Genomic DNA, 18,227 nt, shown 5'->3' on the forward strand with positions numbered 1-18,227 from the left:
TCGGCCCCGTAAACCCCAGAGACGCAAGGAAGCGTTGGGCTGCCGGGCAAGGGGCAGCATCGCCCACAGGCCGGGCTTGGCCTCCTGCCCCCGCCCCCTGCCCCCTCACCTCCCCCCTTGGGTACCCCGTGACCTCGTCATGAGCAGGCGAGGGACCTCCAGGGGGGCAGAACGCTCTAGGCTCGTGGGCCCGGGACCAAGACGTGTCCATCCATCGAGCGGCCCGCAAGGAGACAGAGAGAGATCCGGCTGGGGAGAAGCCTGCTTTCCGGGCAACCCCAAGCCACCTAAGGATGACCTCGGTGGTCTTGGTTAAGCTGTAAGGGCCGAGGACTGTACTGAACTGTACTGGGACAGGGACTGGGTCCAACCCGATCTGCTCGTATCCACCCCAGCGCTTAGTACGGTGCCTGGCACGTAGTTAAGCGCTTAACAAGTACCATAATCATTATTACCGAACACTGGAGCGGCTACGAGACCGCCTAGCGTAGAGGATAGAGCGCGGGCCCGGGAGTCAGGAGGTCATGGGTTCTAAGCCCGGTTCCGCCACTCGTCCGCTGTGTGCCCTTGGGCAAGTCATTTCACTTCTCTGGGCCTCGGTTTTCTCACCTGTCAATGGGGATGCAATACCTGTCCTCCCTCCTCCTTAGACTGTGAGCCCCACGTAGGGCAGAAACGGGGTCCCATCTGATTATCTTTTCATCCACCTCAGCTGGCACATAGTAAGCGCTCAATAAATACAGTTAAATGAATGAATGAATAAATGCTTTAACCAATACAATGTTATTATTATTAGAATATTTATTAAAAGCCTACTGTGTGCAGAGCACTGTACTAAGCACTGGGGAGAGTACAATAGAGTTAGAAGACAAAGTCCTCCCCATAGGAGGAGGGGATGGGCGAACTACTTTTCTCCCCCAAAGGTGCTGGGCCACCGGCTGTGGGGGTGAAGGGGTGTAGGGGGGCAGAGGTCTACTCCGGAACTGAGCGGTGACAGCGGCCAACTGGGCGTGTGAGGATGGGTGAGCTGGTCTCCCCGTCTTCCTCCTCCTCCTGGCCCTTCCGTCCCCATCAAGTCCGTCACCGTGCGCGATGCTAAGGGAGGGAGGGACTCGGCGGTGGCAGCTCCATCTCAGAATCAGCGGGAGAGGTTTGCGGGGCACCTCCGGAAGGTGTAGGAAAGAAACACTGGAGAAGGGTGGACGCGGTGAGGCCCAGCGTCCGGCTTCGGCCCAGGGAGAAGGGGCCGGGCCTGGCGAGAGAAAGAAGCGGGCGGGATGGGCGACCTGTCGCCCGTTCACTTTCGTCGAGCCGCTCTGCCCCGGTGAGCCCAGCCCGGCCTCCCTCAGGCCGGAGGAGAAACCCGGCAAAGGCGTCCAGCCTGCCCCCCTGGCAGTCCTGTGCGGGGGGCCCGGCCTTTTGACCCATCCAGGTGGGCACGGAGCGACCTAGGGGCCCGGGGCAGCGTGGCTGGCGGGGAGGGCTGCATCTTGGCACCCAGGGAAATGGTCCTAGGGGCAGGGGGCTACCGGCCTCAACCCACAGCTCGGCCCGGCCCTCGCCAGCCGCTCTCCCGGCCGGCCCAGCGGGGGCTGTTTCCTCGGGAGCTGGGGGCCCTCTGAAGCGAGACGTGGGCCGGGGACGGAGGGCGGGGGCACAAGGCCGAAAGCTGGGGTAAGGGGGCAGAGGGAGGGGGGCCGAGGGGAGGCGGTCGGAGCCGACGTGGGGGCCGTGCCAGGAGCCTCAGCTTCCTCGCGCGGGGCCCCCCGACCCCGGGCCGGCCTTTCCCCGCGGCAGCCCCCAAGCTGAGCCGGCAGCCACGTGCGCAGGCCCCGCGGAGGGTGGCGAGTGCCCACGGCCTCTGCGTTGGCACCCTCTGCCGACCGGAGCTCAGCGCCGCAGTCCCACGGGGTTGCCCGGGCCAGGCCTCCTCCTCCTCCTCTTCCTCCTCCTCTTCCCCTCCTCCTCCTCCTCCCCCTCCCCCGGGACCAGCAGCCGGGCCCCACGCACGGGTCAGGACACCTGGCCCAGCCAGGTTCCACCTTAGAAGGATTCTCGCTCGGCCCGGCGGTGGCCCAAAGGGCCCGGAAGCCCAGTGGGGTCTGGAATGTGGCATCTTAGCTCCCAGTACCCTGCCGCCGGCCGGGCCGAGCGGGGAGGGAGGGTTGGCCCTGCCGCCTGGCGCTTTGGCACTCCTTCCTTCTGCCCTAGGCCTCCTACCACAAGAGCTGGAAACTCACCCTTTGAAACCTGGCTCGATTTACTTGTATCTACCCCAGCACTCAGTACAGTGACTGGCACACAGTAAGCACTTAACAAATGCCACAGTTATTATGGTAGGTTCTTGGTAGATACTACTGAAGGAATAAATGAGTGAATGAAGCCGTGGGAACCGAGCCTTGAGAAGCCACGGGGCCTAGTGGATAGAGCCCGGGCCTGGCAGTCGGAGGACCTGGGTTCTAATCCCAGCTCCGTCACGTGTCTGCCGGGTGACCTTGGACGAGTCCTTTCACGTCTCTGGGCTTCAGTTACCTCATCTGTAAAACGGGGATTAAAACTGTGAGCCCCATGGGGGACGTGGACCTTGTCCAACCTGATTACTTTGCATCTACCCAAGAGTTTAGAACAGTGCCTGGCACGTAGTGAGCGCTTAACAAAAACCATTAAAACTGCCTCCCCCGCTAGATTGTAAGCTCATTATGAGCAGGGAACGTGTCTGTTAATTCCCTTGCACTGTTCTCTCCCTAGTGCTTAAAACAGTGCTCTGCACATAATAAGCGCTCAATAAATATTGATTGATTTCAAAAAAAGAGGTGGGGAATGGGAAATAGGGAAGCCGAAACGGAAGGTAGTTTTTTCTATTTTTTTTAATAGTATTTGTGAAGTACTTACTATGTGCCAGACACCGTACTGAACGCTGGGATAGATACAAGATCATCAGGCCGGACATAGTCCGTGTCTCACATGGGTCTCACGGCTTTAATCCCCATTTTACAGATGAGGTAACTGAGGCACGGAAAAGTTAAGTGAGTCGGCCAAGGTCACCCAGCAGACATATGGCAGAGCCAGGAAGGGACAGGAGCGGGGCCAAAGGATGGGAGGGGGACTGGGAGATGGGGGCTGGGTCCTATTATCTCACTGTCCTGGCCCGACCCCTGCCCCCGAAGACCCCTCTTGGAGATGTTTAGTTCCCCTCACCTCAGGGTTGGGTCTGCGGTGATCCTCTCTTCCTCCTCCTCCTCTTCCTCCGCTTCCCCCTCCTCATCCTCTTGACACTAATTCACAGAGATGTTGATTTCCGGGCCCTTGGGCTGATACAGCAGCTCAGACTGAGGGGAGAGCAGAGAGAAGGGACCCGCTGGGGGGTAGGTGCGGGGAGCGGGACACACGCTACGCCCTAGACCCCCCGGGGGAGGCTCTCGGTGGGTGAGAAAGTAGCAGCCGAGCAGCCCCCCTGGCCTGGTCCTGGACCGGAGAGCCCTCCCGCCTCCACCCCGTGAGCCCCCCGGCCCCTCCCTCAGTACGGCACGACCCCCCCCGGGGCCTCTCCTGCCGCTGACAGCGGGCTCGGGCCATGCGGGTGCTGAGAGGGCAAAGGGTCACCCCTCCCTCCCCACACACACCATGCACGCAGAGCCCCCGCCGAGCCCCCCGCCCTAGTTGCTCACATCCTCGCCGTCAGGCCCGCCGGCCTCCAGCCGGGGCGGGAGCTCTTCCTCTTCCTCCTCCCCCTGCTCCTCCTCGTCCTTCGCACGTGCCCGCCCGCGCCCCGGCTCTGGCTCCGGCTCCGGCATCGGTTCGTCCAGCCAGGCCAGCTCCTGCTGCGAGAAGACGCGCTCCAGGGCCTTCCGGATCCCTACCAGGCCCAGCAGCTGCACCCAAGCCGGGGACACCATCAGGGCACCGGGATCAGGGGCCGGGACGGGGGGTTCAGGTCGGGGGACAAGGCTAGGGTGGGTGGCGGGCGAGGGCACGGCCGGGGGGCAGGAGAGCACGGCCGGAGGGTCCAGGCCGGTCGCGTGGCCTGTGGGAGGGTGGGCGGAGGGCACGGTCAGGGGGACGAAGGGCAGGACAGCACAGCCAGGAGGACCGGGCTGGGGAGGGGAACTGAGGCCAGGGTTGGGGGTAAGATGAGGAGGAGAGGGAGCGGGAAGGGAAGGTGGGGGATGGGGGCGGGGGCTTCGGCTCTCACCATGAGGGGGAAGACGATGGCGGCGGCGGTGGCCTTGAGGAGCCAGAGCCCGGCGAGGCAGAGCAGCTGGACGCCGGTGAAGAGGTGGACGCGGCGCAGGGGCACGTGGTGCAGCAGCAGCAGGAGGTCAGGCTGGTGCTTGGCGGGCACTAGCAATAGCTGCACCCGCTCCACCAACTGCAGGGGCAGGGCCACGGCGGGAGGAGGGGGCCGCCGGCAGACCGGGATCCGGGGGGGGGCTGCTCCCGGAGACCCTCGGGAGCGGGGTCCCCCTCCTCTCACCCTACCGCCCTCTCTCACGTGCTCAATACAGTGCTCGGCACTCCCGAGGGGCTTAATGACGGGGGTGGTATTTCTCAAGTACTGCGCTAAGCGCTGGGGTACTTCCCAGAGAGATCATCAGGTCGGACACAAGTCCTGTCCCTCCCAAGGCTTAAGTCCGACGGGGAGGGAGAACAGGTATTTTATCCCATTTTAGGGGCGGGGAAAGTGAGGCCCAGAGGAGTTAAGTGACTTGCCCAAGTTCACACAGCAGGCAAGAGCCGGAACTAGAAACGGGGCCTTATTACTCCCAGTTCCCTCGTTCTAGCCTCCAGACTTTAAGCTCATTCTGGGCAGGGAATGTGTCTCATATTGTTGTAGTGTCCCTCCCCAAGAGCTTAGTATGGCTCTCTGCACACCGTAAGCTCTCAATAAATATGATTGACTAACTATTCACTAAACCAAGCTCCTTCCCCATCTGTTGAGTGATCAGTTTTATCCCCATTATACAGATGGGGTAACTGAGGCCCAGTGAAGCAAAGTGACTTGCCCGAGTTCGGTGGCGGAACCGGGATCGAAACCCAGGTCCCCTGACTCCCAGCCGTGCCCTCTTTCCTCTAGGCCGTGCCGCTCCCCGTCGCAGTAACGACGGAGGCGCGGGCCCCCGCTCCCTGCCCTCGAAGAGCTTCCGCTCTAGTGAGTGTGGGCAGTCCGGCCCCGGGGTGGGGGTGGGGGCACTCACCTGGAGGCTGCCGAGGGCCGCCACGCCCATGTAGAGGAAGATGCCGTAGAGAACGGGCATGGGGATGAACTGGAAGAAACCGGGTGAGGGGCGGGGCGTGGGGCTGGGGCAACAGCAACGGCGGGCGTTGTGATAAGAGCCCTGCTTTGCCCCTGCCACCCAGGGAGCGGGGTGAGGGGCCTAAGTGCCTTTGATCCCGAGGTGGGGGGAGAAGGGGCTGTCGCCACCCGGGCCGTGCCCCCGGGCATCTCAATCGATCGATCGATAATATTTAGTGAGTGCTTAGTTTGTGCAGAGCGTGTTCTAAGCGCTGGGGAGAGGACAATACAACAGAATCCAGCGGGAAGGATAGAGGGACCTGAACTCACCCCGGGGCTTCTGCCTAAGGAGTGCGGGAATAGGGGCTCACGAGTTGGTGGGAAAGCGGGGAAGGGTCCCGGCGAGTGGGCAGAGGGTGAGAGACTTTCAGCCCAGGATGGGGGGGTCCAGCCCCATAGCCCTGGGGCCCCGAGCAAGCTTCCTGGTTCCGCTTCTGCCCTTATCCAAGGAAGGGTGCCGGTGTGTGGGCGGGGGAGCTTTCGAAAGGGAGACCCCGGGATCCTCTGTTACCTTGAGGATGGGCGCTAGGAATACTGAGACCCCAGTGAGGATGAAGACCAGCAGGCCTGTCAGTCGCTGCTCCCTGAAACAAGAATGGGGGGACGGGGTGGGCTGGGAGAGACCCGCGGAAGACAGGATTCCCCCCAACCCCTGACGCCCTCATGCCTAGCTCTCTGGAGTGGGACTCCCCTACCTCCCCTCAACACTATCGCTCCCAGTGAGGAGCCACAAACCACCTGGGCACTAGATTTGCTCCCAGAGGGGCTTGGGCACAGCCTGGTTCCTCCCACCCCGCCCAGGTCCCGGCTTCCGTCCCAGCCGAGTTTGACCATTCCTCACCCAAGAGGCCTGATCTCTCCCTAGCCGAGGGTCACCCCATCTCTCCGTGAGCCCCCGGGGACTGCTCACTGACGACCCAAGCCACTGACGGCAGGGCAGGGCAGGGCAGGTCGGGCATACCAGGGCCCCCCTGGGTAATCCCAGCCTTGGCCCGCGGCTGGTTTGGCGGCTGCCTCGTTTTCCGTCTCCCCTCCACCAATCCCCTAGGATGGCCCTCCGCCTTCCTCTCCTGGCCTGCCCCTCCTTCTCCCCTGCACCTTCACTGAACCTCCGACCCACTCTCTCCTTTTTTTTTTAAATAGGGTCTTTGTTAAGCACTTATGTGCCAGGCACTCTACTAAGCACCGGGGTAGATGTAATCAGGGTGGACACAGTCCCTGTCCCGTATGGGACTCAGACTCTTAAATCCCCATTTTACAGATGAGGTAACTGAGGCCCAGAGAAGTGAAGTGACTTGCCCGAGGTCATACAGCAGACAAGTGGTGGATTAGAACCCAGGTTCTCGTGACTCCCAAGTCCGAGGTTTATCCACTAGGCCACACTGCTTCTCTCCCGCCTCTCCTGGCTCCCCAGCCCCCTCCGCCCCCCTAGGGTTGCGGAGAGACTGGGCTGGGGGTCGGGGATCGGGGCCCCCTACCTGATGCCCAGGAAGCGGGCAGGCTCTCCGGGGATGCAGGCGGAGCTCTCCCGCTTGAGGCTGTCCATGTGGGCCAGGGAGATGACCGTGGCCGAGACGTACCAGGGCAATCCCATGGCTGAGGTCAGAAGCATGAGCATCGCCACCCAGAACAGGTCCAGGTGGAAGCCGGCACCCTTCTGCATTGAGGGAGGGGGACTCTGAGGCCTGATCTGGCTCCTCTGGGGGGGAAGGGGTGTCCGGGGCTCGCTCATGGGGCTGAATGCTCCACGGGGGTGCTGGGTTCCAGCCGCGGGGCCGGTGACCCCGGGTTCCCCCCGTGGGGGCGACGGGGCCGGTGTCCCCGTGTTCCATCTACCAAGATGTCGGGTCAGCGATCCCGGGTTCCGGCCGAAGGGGTAACGGGGACAGAGCCCCGGGTTCCCCTTTGCGGGTGATGGGGCTGCGGCCCCTCGGTTCTAGCTGCGGGGTGGTGAGACTGGGGCCCCCAGGCTCTGTGCCGCGGAGTACAATCCGGCCAACGTCCCCAGATTTCCCTCTGAACCGAAGCTTCCAAGAAGGGATTAAAAAGGCCCTGGTTTGGTTCCCCCCGGCCCGGTTAGCTCGGCTCCCCGTGGCCCGGCCCGCTCCCCCTTCGAGCCCGCGCCCGACGTGAGAGCACCTGAAGGCGGTACTCCTTGCGGTTGAGGATGACGGCGGTGATCTGCTGGTCCATGAACACCAGGATGGCAAGCAGCACAGCGGGAAGGGCAGCCGCCGGGCACAGCCACCAGGCGTTGGCCCCAAACAGCGGCACCAGCCAGCCCCGGCCAGGGTGCGTCGGCTTCTGGGAAGAGAATGAGGAGGGTAGAGGGGTGGGGAGGGCTGTCTCCAGGGTTCCCCCAAACTGCCCTGCCCCAGGGTGACGGGACTCCAGCCGTCCAAAAGCCATGGGGGAAAGAAATGGAATTGGGGTTCATTGTCAGGGCCGGCTGAAGAGGCCCTGGGGGAGCCCCCTCCCTCCCTCCCTCTTACCCACCTCCCAGGCCCAGGCATGGACGTGCCCCGGGTCTTGGGCAGGGCTGGGTTTGGTGGCTTCAGTTTTGATTAAGGGACTCCCGGCAGAGTCGGGGGGCAAGAAGTGGGGGGAGAGGGCCGTCTGCCTCGGTGCTGGGCATTGGCCGGCTCTCTGAGCCAGGGGAGGAAGGGTGGGGAGGGGGCCCAGAGCCCCCAGACCAGGGTGAGGCTTGTGGGGAGGCCCTGGCCTACCCCCTCCGAGACCACCCCCTTCCTATGGTCCCCCTCGACCCGCACCCCCAATTTGCCCGGCCCCGGTGGGGGCGTGAGGGTCACTGTCCCTCTGGGCTGGCCCTGGTCAGCCTGGGGCCCCTACCTGGGGACCTCAGGAGGAGCGGGGAGCAGGGAGGGAGATGCCCCCGATCCCCGGGGTGCTCCAGCCCCCACCCCCCGCACCCCGCAACCACCCTCAAGACCCCTGCCTCACCTTGAACTCGCTGGGCACGATGAGCTTGGGGGTGTCGAGTCCAAAGGCGGCATCCAGCCCGCAGCCCAGTAGGATGGCCAGGATGATGGAGAAGTCGCTGACCGCTTTCCGCACCTGCCGGACCCGGGGCTCAGCCCAGTGCCAGCTCCGGCCCCCGAGAAGCCCACTGGGCATTTCAGCCCCAGACCCCCAGATGGAGGAAGGGACGCTGAGACCCCCACCCCTGCTCCTGTCGGCCTACCCTTGGTCCGCCCACCACACGGGGAGGGGATTGGGGGGAATTTGCATCAGAATATTTCTGAGCACCTAGCAGAGTGCTCTGCACCCAGGAGGTGTTCAGTACAACATTTTGCACCCAAGAGGGGTTGGGCATAATGCTGCGGTTGTCAGTACAGTGCTCTGCACCCAGCAAGTGCTCAGCACCCAAGAGGTGCTCAGTACAGCACTCAGTTACCAGGAGGTGCTCTTTGCAGAGCTCTGCACCCAAGAGGCACTCGGTCACCAGGGAGGTCCCGCTGATAACGGTGGGAAGGGGGAGAAGAGATGGGGAGGAACTAAGGGGAGAGAAAGAAGCGACAGAAGGCACCCACCGTAGTCGGGAAGAAGGGGCTGGATTTGAAGTGCTTGAGGATCATGGCGGAGAAGAAGGTGGAGAGGAAGAGGAGGACGGAGAGGAAGGCCACGTCCGGCACGTAGGGACAGCCGGGTCCCAGCAAGCGGCCCCCCAGCTCGAGGCACTCCGGTTTCAGCAGCAAGGACACGTTGATGAGACCCAGCTCCTGCCCAAAGGGAAGGGAGGGCTGGGGGGAGTGGGAGGACCTGGGTAGAGGGGAGGCCCCCCCCAACCCCCTTCCCACCCCTCACCGTCCCCTCCTGCCCTTCACCATCCCCGGTCGCCCCTCACCATCCCCACTTGCCCCTCACCATCCCCTTCTGCCCCTCACCATCCCCACCAGCCCCTTCACCGTCCCCTCCCGCCCCTCACCGTCCCCAAGACCGGGTCCCCATCTCCTGCTGCCGGTCTGGTCTGGTTCCACAGAGACACGTTCCCTGGGGAGACGGAAAACAGCGCCTCGGGCCTCATCCCCTCAGAGCCGACAGGGGTCCAATCGCCCCCTCCCCCTTGGCCCCAGCCCAGCCCCCCTCTTCCACCGGGGTCTGGGCCCGGACTCAAGCTCCTCGAGGGCAAGAAATGTATGTCTTGCTCCTGGTTTGGTCTGTACTAAACAGTTCGGAGTTTGGCACTTGGTTGGCAAAGCTAGACTGTAAGCTCCTGAAGGGCAGAAATCTTGTCTTCCAGCTGTACTGTACTCTCTCAAGTGCGTGGATCAGCGCTCTGAATATAGCGGGCACTCAATAAATAGTACAATTGATTATAGGCGCTCAGCAAGTACCTTTGGCTCATTGGTTGAGAGGGAAGCAGCAGGGCCTAGTGGAGACAGCCTCGGCCTGGGAGTCAGGGGACCCGGGTTCTAAACTCAGCCCTGCCTCCGGTCTGCTGTGTGACCTTTAGCAGGTCACTCTGGGCCTCACTTTCCTCCTCTGTAAAATGGAGATGAAATCCTACTCCCTCTCGGACCGTTAGCCCCACGTGGATCATCTTGGATCGTACTGTCTTCTATCGACCTCAAGGCTTGAGTCAGTGCTTGGCTCGTATTAAGCTCTTCGTAAGTACCGTGATAATTGTCTGCTAGGTGACCTTGGGCAAGTCACTTTACTTCTCTGAGCCTCAGTTATCATATCTGTAAAATGGGATTAAGACCGTGAGCCCCATGTGAGACAGGGACTGTGTGCAACCTGATTAACTCGTCTCTACCCCTGTGCTTAGAACAGTGCTTGGCACATAGAAAGCACTTAACGAGTACCATTATTATTAATAATACTTATCATCAATAATAATTCTGTGTCCCACCGGAGCTCCCCCTTGCCCCACAGGGCCTGCTTCTCTTCTCCATTCACACCCTGCCCTTGATCACAGGGGAAGGTGGGGGGCACCGGATCACGGAGCGCCCCACCAGCCAGCGCCCCGCGGCGGGACGCCTCACCTCCCCGGGCCGGGAAATGGCAGAGGCAGCTGTAGAGGGGGAAGCCGGCGGCGCGGTCCGGGCGGTGGAAGGGATGCAGCTCGGCCAGGCTCAGCATCTTCCTGACGGCGTCGTAGATGAAGATGAGGCTGATCAGGGCACAGAAGCCTTCCTCCGTGAAGCGGGTGAAGTAGCGCACCAGGTAGCTGGCCTCCGTGGCTACCAGCGCCAGGCAGAAAGTGGCCACCCAGATCCCAACCCACAGGCGGAAGGGCAGGTAATCCAGACCGTGATCCCTGCGGGAGAGCAGGGGAGAGGAGCCCGGGTGTCAGCTGCAGTTCGGTTTCAACCTCATTCCTTCTCCCATTTTCACTGCTGGGAAATACATCCGATCGCCTACCTATCTCCCCTATCAAGCAAATAATGGAATAGACTGTAAGGTCTTCTCTAGATCGTAAATTCGTTCTCGGCAGGGAGCACGTCTACCCGCTCCGTTATATCGTGCCCTCCCAAATGCTTAGTCCAGTGCTCTGCACACGGTAAGCACTTAATAAATATGATGGATTGACTGATTGAACTATTAGACTATAAACTCCTTAAGGGTGGGGAATGGGTCTTTTTATGCTGTTTTCTCCACAATAAAAATCCCTGTGATACTTTTTTAAACACCTACTGTGTGTCAAGTATTGTACAATATAAGAAGGTTGGACACAGCCCCTGACCCTTATGGGGCTCAGTCAATCAATCAAAGTGCTATTTATTGAGCACTTACTGAGTGCAGAGCACTGGACTAAGCAGTTAGGAGACTACTTTCCAACAGTGTTGGTAGACACGTTCCCTGCCCATAGTGATCTTACAGTCTAGAGGGCGAGGCAGGTATTTTATCCCATTTTACAGATGAGGTAACCAAGGCACAGAGGAGTGAAGTGACGTGCCCAAGTTCATTCAGCAGGCAAGTGGTGAAGCCGGGATTAGAACCCAGGTCCTGTGACTCCCACTAGGCCAAGCTGCTTCTTCAAGAGGTTAGTTCAGCGCTGCACACTCAGTAGATGCTCCGGAAATAACCGGGATAGATTGGGAAGGCAGCCCTGGTGTGTTCCCTTACTGGAGGACCCCACACACCAGTGTTCCCCATTCCCCGTGATGGCTTTTCCCCCTTCTCCTACCCCCTGCCACGGCCCGGCCCCCTGGGACGCCAGGCCCCTCCCCACCTGCAGAAGGAGAAAAGGAGCCGTTCGAAGACCAGGATGGGCCCGGTGCTGCTCAAAATGGTGAGAGGCTGACCAGCAAAGAGGCAGAACGTGGCACCCGCCACTGACGTCCCCAGGAAACTCTCCAAGACGCCCTGGGCACAGTGGGTGGGGGGCAGGGGGTGGGGCAGAAGGGAACAAAGATCAGAGTGTGGGTACCCACTGGCAACACCCCCAATCCCACCTCCATCTGCCCATCCCGGGCAGGGGGTCACCCTAGGGTCTGCCCCAACTCTGGACCTGGGGCACCTGCCCTCCCTCCCCACCTCCCACCTCCTCCCCACCTTTAAAAAAAATGGTATTTGTTAAGCGTTTACTAGGTGTCAGGCGCCGTACTGGCATGGTTCTCTGCACACAGTAAGCACTTGATAAATATGAGTAATAAATAAGATTGAACGTACTAAGCACTGGGGTATATGCGAGCTAATCAGGGTGAACGTGGTCAATGTCCCACATGGGGCTCACTGTCTTAATCCCCATTTTACCGATGAGGTAACTGAGGCACAGAGAGGTGAAGCGACTTGCCCAAGGTCACACAGCAAACAAGCGGCAGAGCCGGGATTAGTGGCTGACGGGTTCCTCCGTCGGCCTCGGCCCTAGAGGCCGTGGTCTCTCCTCCTTTTTGTGGGACTGGTGGTCAGTTTGGGGCTGGGGGCCGGGATGGGCAGAGATTCCTCCCTCTTCATCCTGGGCCTGTGTGATTGTACCCATTCCCCCTCCCCGCCCCCCAAGCACCAGCACCACCACAGCCAGAGGAGCAGGATCCCAGGGGTGGGTGCGCGGATCAGACTTCCGACCTCGGCCCCAACCTCTGCCACCGTTCCCGGCGGTCCGGATGGAGCGATCCGGCTGAGTGTCTGGGCGGGGGGCCGGGGAAGGGGCAGTGCCTCAGTCCACCCGAGGTCAGAGGAAGGCAGTTGGGGCGCCGGGCCCGGCCTCCACCGTTTCCCCCGCCCGGCCGAGCCCTACCTGGAAGTTGCCGGTGGCGTCGCTGAGCATGCCGCCGAAGGTGATGGCGTTGGTGACGGTGGCCAGGTAGATGTAGAGCACGGCCGAGAAGCACTGCACGTCCAGGCCGTCCAGGAAGTCACTCGGGTACCAGGGGGCCTTCCTGCGCACGTCCTGTGCCAGGCCCCCGAACAGCCTGCGGGCCCCGGGCACGGTCTACTGTGTGACCTCGGGAAAGTCACTTCACTTCTCTACGCCTCAGATTAAGACTGTGCCGTGCGGGACAGGGACTCCGTCCAACCTGATTTGCTTGTATCCACCCCAGCGCTTAGTGTAGTTCCCGGCACAGCGTAAGTGCTTAACAAATATCATTTTTGCTATTATTATTATTGTTATTATTCTAACGGTATTACAGCACCCAAGAGGAGCTCAATAATTCATTCGATCGTATTTACCGAGCGCCTGGTTTGTGCAGAGCACGGTACTAAGTGCTTGGGAGAGTACTATACAATAATAAACAGACACATTCCTTGCTCACAGTGAGCTTACAGTCTAGATGGGGGGAGGCAGACATGAACAGAAAGAAATAAATGACCAAAGGGAGCAAGTCAGGGCGGCACAGAAGGGACTATCGATTGGTCGCCCTCTCCCTCGTCCCCGCCTGTCGCTGCTCCGGCCCCCCGGCCTGACCGCCGGCCCGACCCCCGGTGCTCACCGGCCGGTCCTTCGGAGCTCCTCGCTGGGTTCTGCCCGGTGCCCGCGTCTGTCTGTGGCCAGCGACACCTTCCCGTTGCAGGGGGCCTTGGTCTCCCGCAGCTCCGGGGGAAGCCTGCGGTCAGAGTGGGTCCCGGGGTGTGGGGCCGGGCTGTGCGCGGTCCCCGGGTTTCGGAGAGAGGGTCCGAACCCGAGGCCCCCCGACCCCACCGCCGGTCCCGGGACCAGAGGCCGCGGGCAGGACGGACCTCCCGGCTGAGCTGCCAGGTGGTGGGGGAAGCGCCCCCTGAATTCCCACTCCACCCCCGGCCCCTGACCCAGGCCATGCCTTCTCCTCTTCCTCCGTCCCTCCTGTCCAAACCTCCTGACTCTCCCGCAAGCTCCCCTGCCCCCCAGCAACTCTACTTATTTATTTATTTATTGGATATCTGTTAAGCGCTTACTATCAACCGGGCAGTGTACTGAGCGCTGAGGTAGATTGCAGCAAATCAGGTTGGACACAGACCATGTCCCACCTGGGGCTCACCATCTTGATCTCCATTTTAAAGATGAGGAAACCAAGGCACAGAGAAGGGAAGTGACTTGCCGCAGGTCACACGGCAGACAAGTGGTGGAGGCAGGATTATTATTATTAGTACTGATAATTATAATAGTGGTATTTGTTAAGCGCTTACCGTGTTCCAGATGGATGGATGGGATGGATGCTCCGCACACAGTAAGTGCTCAATAAACACGACTGAATGAATGAATGGATTGGACACAGTCCCTTGTCCCACGTGGGGCTCACAGTCTTAATCCCCATTTTCCAGATTGGGTAATGGAGACCCAGAATACTGAAGCGACTCGCCGAAGGTCGCCCAGCAGACAAGTGGCAGAGCTGGAATCAGAACCCAGGTCCCTCTGTCTCCCAGCCCCGTGCTCTAGCCATTAGGCCACGCTGCCTCTCCAGTTACCTCCTGTGGTCGGGGGGCAGACACCTGGGCGGGGGGAGGCGGGCGGTGGGGTCCCACTTGCCGGGAGGGAGGACCGTCAGGTCGTCCAAGAAGGCGTCTATCCCGGCCACCAGGTCCTGGGGGCCGCGGGCCCTCCGGGCTGACCACTGGAACAGCTGCGGGGGAAGGGGTGCCGAGGGAGGGAACGGGGCAGCCGTCAGAGCCGCCGATCTCAGGACCCCCGGCCGGGGGTGGGGAGAGGAGAGGGCAGCTTGGGGTGCTTCCGTAAAAGGGACAGTTGAGGGAGACTTCCGAGGGCTTAGGACAGCGCTCTGCGCACAGTAAGCGCTCAATAAATACTACCGAAGGAATGAATGAGCTGACGAGAGATAAGGTCAGCCTAGTAGATGGGGAGGGGGCTCCTCCCTCTCCGCCCCTCCTCACCTGGTCACTCAGCAGCACGGCTACGGCTCTGCCCAGCTCGTGATAGCCCTTCAGTCGGCCCGGGGGGCCCAGGAGGATACAGACAAACCTGAGGAGCCGCAACAGAGGGGAGGGGGGCCGTCTCGAAGCCTTAGTGAAGACACATCTCCTCCAAGAGGCCTTCCCAGACTAAGCCCCCCATTTCCTCATCTCCCACTCCCTTCTGCATCGCCCTGACTTGCTCCCTTCGCTCTTCCCCCCTCCCAGCCCCACAACACTTATGTACCTATCTGTCATTTAACTTATATTATTAATTATATTAATAATTATTTATTTATATTAACCGAGTGCTCACCACCCCAAGACTTCCCCCCGAAACCCCCAGGAGCCAGGCAGGGCGCCCGGCCGGTGTACCTGCTGGGCAGGGGCACCTCGACCAGGGTCCCCAGCACCTGGGGGTCCCGCATGCACACGAAGACCATCAGCGGCCGCTCCAGGAAGTCCAGCTCCCCGGCCAGGATGACCGCGGCTTCAGTCCCCGGGGGCAGCTTCTGTCCCAGAGGGTTCTGCCGCTGTCGGGGGGACAACTGGTCAATTAATCTGTCAATCAATGTTGTTTAAGGAGCACTTACTGTGTGCAGAGTACTGTACTAAGCACTTGGGAGAGTACAAGATAACGATATAAGAAGTTGTGTGTAGACACAATCCCTGCCCACAGGGAGCTTACAAACTAGATGGGGAGATGGGGGAGGAGGGTCTATGACATCAGGGGTCAAGGATCGGGGGGGGGGCCCTCCAACTTCCTCATCCAACCAGCCCCCAGCTCTGCTCGGCCGATCCCAGTGTGTGTGAGCTCCTTTGGGGCGAGAGATCACGTCTACCCACTGGGTTATAGTGGACTCTCCCAAGTCCTCAGTCTAGTGCTTTGCACATTGTAAGCGTTCAGTAAATACCACTGATGGCTTCAGTCAGTGGTGGAACCACCCAGGTGCACAAAGAAGAAATGCTTGGCCTCTCCCTATCAGAGCGAGCCCGGGGAGAGCAAGAGGGAAAGAAGCTCGTTGTGAGAAGGGAATGTGTTTGATTATTGTTCTTTTGTACATTCCCAAGCACTTAGTACAGTCCTCTGCACACAGTAAGCACAATAAATATGATGGATGGAAGGAAGGAAGGAAGGATGAAAGGAAGGAAGGAAAAGAAAAGAAAAGAAAAGGGAGAGGAGAAGGGGGAATGAGTGGAGAGGTCTGTAAGGTCATTTTGGGCAGGGAACACGTCCGCTCATTCTGTGGTATTGTACTCTCCCAAGCGCTTAGTATAGGGCTCTGTACATAGTAAGCAATCAATAAATACCATTGATTGATTGATTGAAGGGAGAGGGAGACAGGAAGGGGGAAGTGGAAGCGGGGAAGAAGAAAAGAGAAGAAGCATACACACCTGCTCCTCCAGTGGGGTCTTCCCAGCAGTGGGATCTTGGCGGGAATGAGATGAACCTGTTGGGAAGTTGCTGAATCCCGGGAATGGCCCTTTTATATTCCCAGCCCCGATTTCACTTTTTCCTCCCAATATCCCCTAGCAGGAGGGAGGGACTAGTATGATTCTCTGTATTCTCTAGACTGTAGGCTCATTCTGGGCAGGGACTTAGTACAGTGCTCTGAACATAGTAAGCGCTCAATTAATACGATCGATTGATTGCCTCCAGGGAATGTGTTTCCAACTCACTCGTGTTATACTCTCCCAAGTGCTCAACGCATTGCTCCGCACACACATTTATTGCTCGCACAATAAATACCTTTGGTGGATTGGCCGACTGATTCTATGGAAGATCCCAGAGAGGTTAGGTGACTTGCCCGACGTCACACAGCCGCCAGTGGCGAAGCGGGGGACCTCCAAAACCCACCCGGCCCCGGTCATCCCCTTACCTTCACCGCCGGGACCTCAGAGAAGGGGGCAGGGCTGTGGGGGGATGAGGAGCCACAACCTGGGAGATGGGAGGAGGGAAGGGGAAGAGGGAGGCGTCTCCTGCCCCTCCCTCCCCACTGGCACCTCCTGGGGAGCTCCCGGGGAACTCCCCCCGGGCTGGTGGGGATCGGTCGGTCAGTCCATCGTATTTATCGAGCACTTTCTGGGTGCCCTGCATTAAGCGTTTGGGAGAGTACAGCATAATAGACACACTCTTTGCCCACCATGAGCTTACAGTCTAGAGGGGGAGACAGACATTAATAGAAATAAATCAATCACGGATACGGACAAAAATGTTATGGGGCTGGGCCGGGGTAAGATGAATAAAGGGAGCAAGTCAGGGTGATGTAGAGGGAGAAGGAGAAGAGGAGAAGAGGGAAGAAGGGCTTCGGAGCCCAGGGAAGTGTCTCACCCCGGCAGGCCCGAGAACCCAGTTGGGTGACCAGCCTCCTCCACGTGGCTGGGATGTGGTGCTCGGGTCTCTGGAGCAGAAGGGCGGCCAGCCTGTCCCGGAGCTCCGAACTCAGGGCCGGGCCCAGCTCGGGAAGACCCGTCACCTGCTCTGGGCCAGACAGACGCCAGCCTCAACCTCCCCCACCGTGAGGCCTGAGATTCCGTCCTCCCGTCCTCGCTGTGGAGGCCGAGAGACAACACGAGGCCTCCCTCCCACCACCACCACCGTCACTGTCGACATCACCACCAGTCACGACGCCCCCGGCCGGGGGACCCTCCCCCAAATACCTATGAGCTGGGGGAGGTCCCGGGCGGGGCAGTCTGGGAGGACGAGGCCCCCGGCCGGTAAGGCACGGCGGAGGTCCAGCAGGCTGTGCAGGGGCAGGGTCGGGACGTGGGGGCTGCTCCAGCGAGCGGCCCCCAGCTCCAGCTTCTCCTCGAAGCGCATCCATCTGCGTGCGGGACCGTGGGGAGGGGGGCGAGACATATTAAGGGGCTTGGGATCTGCTCCGTCGTCACTCCCACTCCTAGGTAGAACTACAGACCGGCAAGGGAGGGTGTGGGGACGGAGGGGAGGAGGTGGAGAGAGGCAAGACCCCCAAGCATAGCCCGTCCCCTCCCTAGCTTGTCCCCGTGGGGGGGGTGGGGGCCTGGAAGGGAAGGGGCTGAGGGGCTGCTGGGTCTAACATTCTTTCCTCCAAGCTCCCCCCCCGCCCCCCACACACATATGCACACACACCTGGCCGTCTCCTTCCATTCAGGAGCGTGGGGTCCCCCCAGGAGCTCATTGAGCTGAATAAAGAGGGTGGAGGCGGGGTCGTGAGGGCCCCTCTGGTCCGGGCCCGGGACCCCTGGGTCCCTCGGGTCCCCAGGCCCGCCAGGCTCCAAGGGACCCTCTGGAGCGCGGCTCTGGGTGCAGCAGATCCGGGCGCCGGCGGGGTCGTTGTCGGGGTCTCCCGGCTCCTCCTGTGGCTTCATGGTGGCCCGTGGGCTGTGGCGTCGGTGGGGTAGGGGGAGGGCAAGCGGCAGGCAGCGACCCCGTTCAGCTCGGTCTCCGGGCGCAGAGGCCGACTCCCGCTTATAAAGGCCCTGCCGGTCAGAGCCGGAGCAGGGTTAGGCCCATCCCCAATTCCCACCCCCCGCAGACACTAAACCCCAAACAGAGTCCGGCTGGGGCCTGCGGGCTCCAGCCGACTCCGGACAGGACGGCACAGCCCGGACCTTGCCCCTCCCTCCCACCCTCCACGAAGACTGTCCCCCCTCCCCCATC

General features: G+C 60.8%; 1 protein-coding gene across 1 annotated transcript; it reads right to left on the reverse strand.

Annotated features, from left to right (window-relative positions):
* Positions 1–833: 833 nt before the first annotated feature.
* Positions 834–17,935, reverse strand: SLC4A9 (solute carrier family 4 member 9). The gene is made up of 22 exons (XM_039910568.1): positions 17,697–17,935; positions 17,246–17,409; positions 16,917–17,066; positions 15,980–16,035; positions 14,960–15,132; positions 14,567–14,654; positions 14,144–14,298; positions 13,192–13,305; positions 12,498–12,672; positions 11,490–11,623; positions 10,300–10,574; positions 9,240–9,304; positions 8,845–9,033; positions 8,255–8,368; positions 7,433–7,594; positions 6,772–6,950; positions 5,805–5,877; positions 5,196–5,264; positions 4,193–4,369; positions 3,669–3,872; positions 3,199–3,329; positions 834–1,252 (listed from the first exon to the last, which is right to left on the reverse strand). The coding sequence occupies exons 1-21, from the start codon at positions 17,933–17,935 to the stop codon at positions 3,276–3,278; spliced, it is 3,009 nt and encodes a 1,002-aa protein (XP_039766502.1). The 3' UTR covers positions 834–1,252; positions 3,199–3,275.
* Between the last annotated feature and the right edge of the window lie 292 nt (positions 17,936–18,227).

Source organism: Ornithorhynchus anatinus, chromosome X2, assembly GCF_004115215.2.
Source record: "Ornithorhynchus anatinus isolate Pmale09 chromosome X2, mOrnAna1.pri.v4, whole genome shotgun sequence".
Taxonomy (NCBI): Eukaryota; Metazoa; Chordata; class Mammalia; order Monotremata; family Ornithorhynchidae; genus Ornithorhynchus; species Ornithorhynchus anatinus.

Excerpts from the sequence above, each read along its gene's own strand:
- SLC4A9 (XM_039910568.1), bottom strand. The coding sequence starts at position 17,935 with ATGAAGCCACAGGAGGAGCCGGGAGACCCCGACAACGACCCCGCCGGC. Across the intron at positions 10,575-11,489 it reads CTCCTTTTCTCCTTCTGCAG|GGATCACGGTCTGGATTACC; the intron begins GTGGGGAGGGGC and ends GCTCTCCCGCAG. Across the intron at positions 9,034-9,239 it reads GGGACCCGGTCTTGGGGACG|GAGCTGGGTCTCATCAACGT; the intron begins GTGAGGGGCGGG and ends CCCTTTGGGCAG.